Consider the following 11775-nt stretch of genomic DNA (forward strand, 5'->3'; position numbering starts at 1 on the left):
TATCTTTTTTTGGAACACAACACAGACGTAGGCACTCATATATACAAGCATACACTCGTCCCTATGAGTACTTTCGAGAGACTGATCCGGTATATCATCTTGAGACTAACGAAGTCATCATAGGCACGGGAACATATGCTCCCACTGAACACGGATCACCAAAAAGTCTGGAATAAATCCAGGAAAATACGTGGATCACAAGGATTAGAACCCTGGTAGACTGAAGATATCATTGTCCTTCTAACCATCCAACCATAGGTTGGATTGCATTGGAGGCCTCCATCTCATTCATCAATAAAATAGGCGAGTGATCTGATGAGGCAGCAACTAAATGCCTCACGGGCGCCATCGAGAACATGTTGCACCAGTCTATAGATGAACTGCCTGTCCAGCCTCACATGACAATAGTGCCCACCTTGTACCTTGGGAGAGTATCATATGAAAACCAATATAAAAAAACATCATGGGAACCATGTTTAAAAGTTTCGAAAAAAATCTAAAAAATGTGGAATGTTAAGAGGATGATATTATGAAGTGCTGCGTCGGGCCTCCCCTAGCGACGTCTAGGGTTTACTTCCTTGCGGCGAACCCCGCCGTAAGTCCACCATAGCCGGCGTATCCCGGCGTTCCCTTCCGTGTGATCGTGATCCCAGGGCAAGCCTGGGGGGTCTCCTACCCCTCTCCATCCCCCGTTGGTACGCGCGGTGTTCAGCGGCCGCTACCCTCGAGTCACCCTATGGCGGCGGCTACATCCATTTGAAAAACCATGGGAGGCAAGCGTATTTGAAAATGTTTCTAATACGAATATAACTTGAACGGTTGCTGATAGCAATTATCCTATTTGAGGCTTCCATATCTTTTTTTTGGAACACAACACAGACGTAGGCGCTCATATATACAAGCATACACTCGTCCCTATGAGTACTTTCGAGAGACTGATCCGGTATATCATCTTGAGACTAACGAAGTCATCATAGGCACGGGAACATATGCTCCCACTGAACGCGGATCACCGGAAAGTCTGGAATAAATCCAGGAAAATACGTGGATCACAAGGATTTGAACCCTGGTAGACTGAAGATATCACTGTCCTTCTAACCATCCAACCACAGGTTGGATTGCATTGGAGGCCTCCATCTCATTCATCAATAAAATAGGCGAGTGATCTGATGAGGTAGCAACTAAATGCCTCACGGGCGCCATCAAGAACATGTTGCACCAGTCTATATATGAATTGCCTGTCCAGCCTCACATGACAATAGTGCCCACCTTGTACCTTGGGAGAGTATCATACGAAAACCAATATAAAAAAACATCGTGGGAACCATGTTTAAAAGTTTTGAAAAAATCTGAAAAAATGTGGAATGTTAAGAGGATGATATTATAAAGTGCTGCGTCGGGCCTCCCCTAGCGACGTCTAGGGTTTACTTCCTTGCGACGAACCCCGCTGTAAGTCCACCATAGCCGGCGTATCCCGCCGTTCCCTTCCGTGTGATCGTGATCCCAGGGCAAGCAGGGGTGTCTCCTACCCCTCTCCATCCCCCGTTGGTACGCGCGGTGTTCGGCGGCCGCTACCCTCGAGTCACCCTATGGCGGCGGCGGCTACATCCATTTGAAAAACCATGGGAGGCAAGCGTATTTGAAAATGTTTCTAATACGAATATAACTTGAACGGTTGTTGATAGCAATTATCCTATTTGAGGCTTCCATATCTTTTTTTTTGGAACACAACATAGACGTAGGCGCTCATATATACAAGCATACACTCGTCCCTATGAGTACCTTCGAGAGACTGCTCCGGTATATCATCTTGAGACTAACGAAGTCATCATAGCCATGGTAACATCTGCTCCCAATGAACGCGGATCACCGGAAAGTCTGGAATAAATCCAAGAAAATACGCGGATCACAAGGATTTGAACCCTGGTAGACTGAAGATACCACCGTCCTTCTAACCATCCAACCACTGGTTGGATTGCATTGGAGGCCTCCATCTCATTCATCAATAAAATAGGCGAGTGATCTGATGAGGCAGCAACTAAATGCCTCACCGGCGCCATCTAGAACATGTTGCACCAGTCTATAGATGAACTGCCTGTCCAGCCTCACATGACAATAGTGCCCACCTTGTACCTTGGGAGAGTATCATACGAAACCAATATAAAAAACATCGTGGGAACCATGTTTAAAAGTTTCGAAAAAATCTGAAAAAATGTGGAATGTTAAGAGGATGATATTATAAAGTGCTGCGTCGGGCCTCCCCTAGCGACGTCTAGGGTTTACTTCCTTGCGGCGAACCCCGCCGTAAGTCCACCATAGTCGGCGTATCCCGCCGTTCCCTTTCGTCTGATCGTGATCCGAGGGTAAGCCGGGGGGTCTCCTACCCCTCTCCATCCCCTGTTGGTACACGCGGTGTTCGGCGGCCGCTACCCTCGAGTCACCCTATGGCGGCGGCGGCGGAGGTGTTCTCGTCGACGAATCGTGGCTCCCAAGGAAGAGTGGATGATGACCTAGGAGATTTCTTTGATAAGCTGGACCTCCATGAGGAGGAGTTTGATGATGTTGTGGTTGAAGAGGAAGCCCCAGATCTGGTGGAGGAGATTCCGTGGCTAGCCCTAGCTAGGGTTCATACCACAAAAAACTTGAGCCAATCTGCTTTCAAAAAGGATATGCGGGCTGCTTGGAACTGTGCCCAGCAGTTCGATTTCGGCCAATTGGCCCAAATCTGTTTGTCGTCCAAGTTTACTGCCTTCTTTTGATTTAATCCCCGTCTCTGTTGGGTTGTGGTGGCTGATACTCAAAGTCCTGGTGGCCAATGAAGAACTATATATGGCCTTATTTTTAGACCTTGCCCTCCATACCATTTGATCCCTTGGTTCAGCAATAAACAAGGTTTATGGGTCTGTGTCTCTTGGTTCTTTTAGTGCAGCAAAGTATTTGTTAATCTTTAGTATAATAGCTTTTCTAATTGAAATAGAATACATACACAGCCCACATGACTAGCGTAAGTTACGGAGCCCCGGTCGGGGCGACCCCGAGGCGATCGTCCGTCGATCTCTGTGATCACGGATACACGGCGGAGGGATCGAGGTATGTGAGGAAGGATGTACGAGGAGGGTGCAAGGCCCGGGATCTGGATCAGAATGACCCACTGGGCATGCGTGAAGTATGGATCAAAGCGAGGGAGGCGGTGAGGAGATTGGTAGAGAAGGAAAAAGCGGGGCGATCAGGGAAGAAACAAATCACAGGTATGATTCCCGAATCCGCTAGCAAGGGAGTAGAGAGGATTAGATCAAAAATGGAGTTGGTAAGAAGGGATTTGGGTATTGCTAATTTGGAGAGGAATCATGTCTCAAAGGAATTATACAAAGGGCTAGATCTGAAATCGGAGCCGCCAGATAGAGGGAAGGATAAAGATTGTATCAATCACAAATCAGATCGCGCAACGGGGGCAGTGAATCAGTCGGTGATCAAGAGCGATATGGTGCCACATAGTAGGATTCAGGTTGATATAAAGGACCAGAGGGGAAAATCCATGCTCATCGCTTTTGTGTGTAGTGTCCAACCGCAAAAGAATACCACCACCATGGCTGATCAGGGACAGCGCAAGGGCAAGGAGGGGATGAACCCCGATGAGGAGGTGGCCTCCAATGGCAAACCGACGCTGGGGGGCGTCCACTCCTCCGAGGGGGGCCATCCGAGAGCCGCAACGACACCATCCGCACCCCCGGCCGGCACGACGCTGGAGGGAGCATGGGAGAAAGGCTCGATGAGCTTGAGCATGTTGTCGCCCCTGTGTTCCCCATCAATATGGGGGTACGGGCGGCGAGCGTCGTCCAGCTGAACCTGGCGCGGGAGCGCGCGGCTATGCGTTCGAGATGGATAGCCGTTGGGATGTTCTTCTCGGTGCAAATCTTCGGCATCGTGGGCTTGTTCAACGAGCTCAAGAGCAAGTGGGGTCTTCGGGGGCGGCTTAACTATACCCCCTTGAAGAACAACCGCTTCCTCCTTGAGTTTGAGAGGGAAGGAGATCTTCGTTTCATCCTCAACAACGGCCCTTGGACACACAAGGGCGATGCCTTCCTCATGGTGGGCGTGGATGGGAGTGCTCGACCGGGCGACGTGGTAGTTGCCCACATGCCGATGTGGGCTCGTATTTACGATGCCCCACCAATCATGCTTTTTGAACCTGTTGCCAGAGAGATTGGGGCTGAACTTGGAGAGGTGCTTGAGGTGGATGCTGATAGGGAGGGCAGGATCTGGGGTGATTACATGCGAGTGCGCATAAACCATGATGTTGATGAGCCGATCTGCAGTAAGATAGAAACCTATGATAGAGCTGAGGGAAAATTGTATAAGCTGAATGTAAAATATGAGAGACTCCCGAGGTTTTGTAGCTCATGTGGCCACCTAGGGCACGGCCAGCGCGATTGTAAGCTGCCTGATGATCTCCAAGAGATGAGATTTTCGGCAGCAATGCGCGCTTCACCTTTTAAGAGGAGTCAGAGTAGGGGTGGAGTCGTAGTCCCAGAAGCTAGTAGTGCCAGGCGTTTCCTGCTGTTCGAGTCGTACAGAGGGGAGGACCGGTTCTTGGCTACACAGAAGGGGGCGACAGTGAAGTATGGCAGCGTGCCTGAAGAAGTGCTGGCTGACCCTTTGGTGCAGGAAGCAATCGCGGCCGTCAGTGCTATACGGCTGGATACCGCAGGCGTGGGGGTCGGCGGGGCCAGACTGGTACCTGCCAAAGCGGCTTTGCCCCAGCCGGTACCCTCAACCCCGATGTGGAAGGGTGAGAGGGCTGAGCTTGAGGGCCCGGAGTTCCCTCCTGGTTTTGAGCCTGTGCAGCAAGGGGGCCTGGACACTTCTGGAAAAGGAGCTACAGCAGATGGCTCTGTTGCTCTGGAGGATGACCAAAAAATGACAGTGATGATGCATGAACAGGTTGCTCCACGGGATTCAGGCATGGAGAAAGAGAGGACTAAGGAGCTGGAAGAAGGAGGAAAGATCAGGAAGATGGGAGATGCTCTGGGGCAGGTAAAAACTCAGGCTGCAGTGGTAGTTGCAAACACTAAGGATGCTTCTGAGGGCAACACAGCGGGCAAAAGGGGGAGGCAACAAACGTAAGAAGTTCTCACCCAGAAGCAAGGGAGGGGGACAGGCGCAACGCGGGTCAGTTCTGGGTAAGAGGGATGCGGGTGAGCAGGAGAAGGAAGGGGCGACCAATCCTACAGAGGAAAGTGTGGATCCTGAGCAATACAAAAAGAAGAAGGGGGGAGAACAAGCTGAAGGGCAGAGTAACACGGGACAGAAGGGCGGCCAGGAAGCTACCGAGCCAGGGGCCCTCGGTCAACTGGTGGGTGCGCCTGTTAGCACCCGCCAGGAGCCATGACAATAATCAGTTGGAACTGTCGGGGCCTCGGTCAAGCCCGGACAGTTCAAGAGCTTGTATGCCTAGTGCATACCTACCGTCCGTCTTTAGTCTTTATCTCTGAAACTAGAAGCAGCGAGGAGTATGTCAATAAGTTGCGTAGCAGGCTAGGCCTTAAATTCTGCATCTCCCATGTTGGGAAAGGAAAGAGTGCAGGTGTTGCTCTATTCTATGATGAGCAAGTTGAAATAAAGAAGCTCGCTGTTGGCTCGCGTTACATCGATGTGTTAATTCGTCTGAACCCTCACTGTCGGCAATGGCGTGGCACCTTTGTATACGGCGAACCGAAAGCGAGTGAGAGACACCATATGTGGGATTTACTGAGAAGAATAAGACCTTTATCAATTGAACCATGGCTAATGATAGGCGACTTTAATGAAGCGGCATGGCAGCATGAACACTTTTCTCGTGCCCAGAGGAGTGAGAAGAACATGGAAATTTTAGAGACGTGCTTGCGGACTGCAGCATGCTCGATCTGGGCTTTAAGGGCCCGAAATGGACATATGACAATAAGCAAGAGGGGGCTAATAATGTGAAGGCAAGGATTGACCGGGGAGTGGCAGACCATCGATGGAGTGCATTGTTTCCGGAAGCCTCAATCGAGCACATCTGCTCCTCACGTTCGGATCACCTTCCTCTCCTTCTCGGATTTGGCTCAAGGAAAGAATGGAGGCCTGTGAATAAAGCATTCCGTTATGAACACATGCGGGAAAGGCTGGACTCGCTGTCAGATGCTATAATGGAATCGTGGCATAAGATAAATCCATGCGCTAATATGTCTGACATATCGGCAAAATTAGTTGAACTCCAGCAATCTTTGAGCACTTGGGCAAGGACGAAGTTTGGTTCTGTAATAAAACAAACTGGTGCACTAAGGAAGCAACTTGAGATCCTTTGGAAACGCACCCCTTCGCCAGAAAGAGACAAGGAAATCAAGACGGTCTCGAGAAATCTGGACGAGCTGCTCCACCGTGAGGAGATGATGTGGCGACAACGATCGAGAGCTCTCTGGCTACGGGAGGGAGACAGAAATACAAAGTATTTCCAGCGAAAGGCATCGTGGAGACGCAAAAAGAACACAATTAACAAATTAAAAGATGAGAATGGCGAGTGGGTGGAAAACAAAGTAAAACTGCAGGAGATGACCACAAATTTCTTCAAGGACTTATACACAAAGGAAGGAGGGCTGGACCCAAATCTGATCACCAGCTACATGAATGAAAAGGTTACTGCGGGGATGAATGAGTCGTTAGTTAAGGAGTTCACGGAGAAGGAAGTAAGCGATGCTCTCTTTCAAATTGGCCCCCTGAAAGCTCCCGGTCCGGATGGCTTCCCCGCGAGATTTTTCCAAAGAAACTGGAGTACAGTTAAGCAGGATGTGGTAAATGCAGTGCTGAATTTCTTCAAAGAGGGGTCCATGCCGGAAGGAATAAACGATGCGGTTATCGTCCTAATTCCAAAGAAAAACAACCCAGAATACTTGAAGGATTTTCGCCCTATTAGCCTTTGTAATGTAATTTACAAGGTGATTTCCAAATGTTTGGTAAATCGGCTTAGACCTCTGTTGGATGAGCTCATATCTGAAACACAAAGCGCTTTTATCCCAGGTCGCCTGATAACGGACAATGCCACCATTGCTTTCGAATGCTTCTACAAAATTCAGCATAGCAGGCAGCCGGCCAACACCCATTGTGCTCTCAAATTGGATTTGGCAAAAGCTTATGATAGGGTGGACTAGGACTTTCTAGAGGCGGCCCTGTCAAAATTGGGGTTTGACAAGCAATGGATTGGGTGGGTAATGAGCTGTGTGAAGTCCGTGAGGTACTCTGTCAAGGTTAACGGAGAACTCCTAGAAACCTTCTACCCCTCGAGAGGACTACGGCAAGGTGATCCACTAAGTCCTTATTTGTTTTTATTCGTTGCTGAGGGGCTGTCCTGTCTGATGGACAGGGAGATCCGAAGGGGAGGGATCACTCCAATAAAAATAGCAAGGGGGAGCCCGGGCATCGCAAATTTGCTGTTTGCGGATGACAGTCTGATCTTCTTCAAGGCTTGCAAAGAAGAAGCAAAAACTATTGTAGATATTCTGGAAAAATTCCAAAAGGGCTCGGGACAATTACTGAGTAACAACAAGTGTTCGGTTTTGTTTAGCGAGATATGTCCAGCCTCACATCAACTCGAGGTGAAAGCGGAATTGCAAATCACGACATCTAATTTTGAAAGCAAATATCTAGGGTTGCCCACCCCAGAGGGCCGAATGAAGGAAGAGCAATTTCAACCAATCATGGAAAGATTCGTCAAGAGATGTTCTGACTGGAACGAGCGATACATGTCCCATGCTGCAAAAGAAACCCTTGTAAAATCTGTACTACAAGCACTCCCAACCTACTGTATGGGTGTGTTTAAGATGACACAAGGATTCTGTGATAAGTATGAAAAACTAATCAGAGATTTCTGGTGGGGGGAGGAAAATGGGCACCGAAAGGTCCATTGGATGGCATGGGATCGGATGACTAAACCAAAGAGGGGAGGGGGCATTGGGTTTAGGGACATGAGTCTTTTCAACCAAGCCCTTCTAGCTACGGAGATTGATCCAACGTCCAGATAGCTTGTGCGCACGGGTACTAAAATCTAAGTACTACCCGCACGGGGAGCTTATCGACACGGTCTTTGCAACTGAGGCCTCTCCTATCTGGCGTGGAATTGAGCACGGACTGGAACTTCTAAAAGCAGGACTAATTTGGAGAATTGGTGATAGGAGAAAGATAAACATACAGAGAGACAACTGGATACCTCGAAGAGAAGGCCTAACCCCAGCCAAGTTCATTCGAAGGTCCAGATTACGCTGGGTCAATCAATTGATGCAACCTGATGGTAGTGGATGGAACACACAGCTGGTTCACCAATTATTCCATAGATTTGATGCGGAGGAAATCTGCAGCATAAAACTCCCTAGATCAGGGGGCTCCGATGTGTTGGCCTGGCACAATGAAAAGTCGGGCGTGTTCTCGGTGAGGAGTGCATATAGATTGGCGGTTTCGATCCGGAATCAATCAAATACCACCACCTCTAGCTCGTCAAGCGAGGCAGACGATCGGAGCATTTGGGACATAATTTGGAAGGCCAAAGTGCCAGAGAAAGTGAAGGTTTTCGGGTGGAGGGTTGCAACTGGCACTCTGGCCACAAAGAGGAACAAGTGGAAGCGTACCCTGGAATCTGACAGCACGTGTAACATATGTGGGGCGGGTGTGGAGGACGAATTCCATGCTGTCGTAACCTGTACGAAGAGTAGAGGATTGAGACACGCAATGAGGAACCACTGGAACCTCCCGGGCGAGCAACTCTTCAGGAATACGGGTGAGGACTGGCTGCAGAATTTGCTTGGTCCTTGCAACCAAGACACCAGAACTAGAATCCTGCTACTGCTTTGGCGATGCTGGTTTCTACGAGACGACTGTACCCATAGTACAGGGAAGGAATCAATCTGTCGATCCTCAGTACAGGGAAGTTCAACACGCCAACAGGAAGAAGAACAAGATGGCCCATTTACTGGCTGGCCGTGCTAGGAGGATGGGAGACCTGCTTTGTGTGCCGGGAGTACCGGACGACCTGTTGAGCGACCTGAGTGCCGACTTTGGGTTGGCTGAAGAGTAATTTTGTTTACTCTTGTACCTCAAAAAAAAATAATAGCTTTTCTAATTTTATTACAGGGTTGTGCTGGTAGTAATGCTAGAACTGAAGATGTGGTGGTTGACATTTTACATTGCTTCAAAACTGATTATGTTAGTTAGCGATGGTGATTTTATTATGAAAATTAATAGGACTGCTGACCCATGATGATATGGTATAGCTATTCAGTAGGTTATAACTGCTTGCTTATTAAGTGATATACTTGCGTCAAATGTGAAGCCTTTGTCAAACAGTTCAACTTTTTTCTGCTTTCAATATGTGAGGCCTAACTAAATAATTATCTCATTTGTCTTAAAATAATGCCTAATGGCTGCAGTTTCAATACTACATTAATTACGAGGGCAAGATAGTATTCAAAGTGGGGAGACCAAGATTGTGTTCTCTTGTTGTTATGTAGGTTTGTTGTAAAACTTTTTTTCTTTTTCTTTGCGGTTTGTTGTAAAACTTGCACTATCATCTTAGGGCGCCAACCACCACAGCCATGCTCATGAATGCTCCTTCAAAGGTACTCCCTCTGTAAAGAAATATAAGAGCGTTTAGATCACTACACTAGTAATCTAAACACTCTTATATTAGTTTACGGAGGGAGTAATATTTACTAAGGTTGCACATATATAGCATGGCAAGGCATCACACTTATCATTAGGAACCTCTACTCTGGACCATAATTTATGATTGAAAATTTATGACTGAGAAGATTGTTCTGGAAGAATACTTTGAAGAGTGGATCAATATATATGGTGGCTTTCTAATTCATATGAAATTGCACGTAGTTGTTGACCATTTTGAAGATGTTTTAATAAAATGTGCAATTATCCTATATAATCACTTATCAGTTGTTTTTTCTCCAGTGTCCATCATAAAGCGGATGCATATAACCAACCATATTGGCCTGGTAGGTTCAAATTCAGTTGGCTCTTTTTTGAATTTTCATTTTATTTTGCATTAACAGAATCTATTGTTGATTCTTCTCTCCCCTTTCTGTCATTAATCATTGTCGAACCAGCTTCAAAGGGATCAAGATGGTGCCTCCGGGACCGCACACAGAAGGACAGTGGTATCTTCAGTGTGCTATAATTCGGGGCTTGTGTGTGCGCCTCTATCTGCCTGTTCACTTGCCTAATTCGGGGCACGTCGTCACCTCTCCACCGCATCGTCTTCGTCCTTCTCCGCTTGCCATCTCGCCATGCCTCTCATCCCTGCTGCTGCTGCGTACGGTTAAGGTGCGGGTCTGCGTTCCCTTCCACCAGATCAGTTCCGCTCTACCGTTTGCATGGCCTCATTGCTTCCGTTTCTTGCCGCTTGTTGCTACTTGATCCCTCCTTCCATTTTCCTCCTTCCGTCTGCAGGATCGCTGGTTGTGCTCTCGTTTGGTCGGTTTTCTACTTCATCTTCCGCTGCGCCGCTGCTCATTCTTCTGGGGCCCGCCAAGGTGAGGCGTCCTTCTGTTGCGATGCTCTTTACCTGTTTGATGAAATGCCCGCTATGAACTGATATGTTGTTTCTTGCCTATTGGAGGTGATGTGGACTGAGCCCTTATTTTCCTTTTTGCGCCTTTGGATATGTGTGTTCTTGTGAATCTTACGTGCACCTTTAAATACGTGGATTCATTAGCATGTGTGAGAAAATCCATGAAGATTCAGAGGCCCCTGTTCCTGTTAGTTTGAAGAGCTACAGGAGCAGCATGTGATGAGAAAATGCGGACGCCAGTAATCCATGAAGATATACTCATGTACAGGGTCTGTTAGTGTGAATTGAATTCCCCTTTTTCATGATCAGTCTATGAACTACCTAGTGATGAGAATTCTGCTGTGCTATAAAGTGATTCTTGCTGCCAGTAACTTGGTATAGCTTTGGATTTATGTAACTGCATCAACTGTAACGACATGACAAGTAATTTGTGTCTGAAAGATGAGATTGGGCCATATATAAATAGTGCTCCCTCTGTAAAGAAATATAAGACCATTTAGATCACTACTTTAGTTATCTAAAAGGTCTTATATTTCTTTACAGAGGGAGTATGATGAAAGGCGTGTTATCCTGCTGACTGGGATCACATGGCAATGGGCTATGGTTAGTTAGGTAGGATCTGTCAGTGTGGTCAAGTCGTTCTCATTGTCATTGCTTTTGCTAAACTCGTGACTAATTTGTTTGACAAGGCAGAGATAATTTGATTCTTGTTGTATTCAGATCCTGTCTGTCTGTCTGTCTGTGTGCCGCGGCAATTATGTTGTTGCAGAGAGTGAACCTGACAAAGCTTGGAACACCCACACTATGGAGATACTGGAAGCACCTCAACCTTGTAAGCACTAGCATCGTATCCACCTATATGTTATAATTCTTGAGCAGCAAACAATAGAGTCCATGCTAAGCATTTGATTCATTTCTGATATGATATTTACTGTGGATGGTGATAAAAATGTGTCCAGGTGAGCAGGAACCCAACTCCATCAGAGGACCAGCTGTTGGACCCCATGGAACAGCTGGTCCTCTGATGGAGTTGGGTTCCCACTCCATTTTTGTTTCATCCTGATCTGCTGCCAGATCAATCTTGAGAATTCAAGCTCCTAGATTGACAGCCTATATAGATCCTCAATGCATCTCCACTGCGAATTGCATTAGGCCGACTGCCAAATTCATAAGGAGCAGATTCCAAT

General features: G+C 47.5%; 1 protein-coding gene and 1 long non-coding RNA gene across 2 annotated transcripts; both read left to right on the top strand.

The window, feature by feature from the left end:
* Positions 1-3753: 3753 nt before the first annotated feature.
* On the top strand, positions 3754-5124 carry LOC147983039 (uncharacterized). The gene has a single exon (XM_087540625.1). It carries the CDS (start codon positions 3754-3756, stop codon positions 5122-5124), a length of 1371 nt encoding a protein of 456 aa, XP_087396751.1.
* A 5004-nt stretch (positions 5125-10128) lies between these two features.
* LOC147983040 (uncharacterized) lies at positions 10129-11064 on the top strand. The gene is made up of 3 exons (XR_015614927.1): positions 10129-10341; positions 10468-10550; positions 10637-11064. It is a non-coding gene; the product is annotated as an uncharacterized LOC147983040 (long non-coding RNA).
* The last annotated feature ends 711 nt before the right edge of the window (positions 11065-11775 follow it).

Source organism: Triticum urartu, chromosome 2A (genome assembly GCF_056163025.1).
Source record: "Triticum urartu cultivar PI428250 chromosome 2A, HENAU_Tu73, whole genome shotgun sequence".
In the NCBI taxonomy this organism is placed as follows: Eukaryota; Viridiplantae; Streptophyta; class Magnoliopsida; order Poales; family Poaceae; genus Triticum; species Triticum urartu.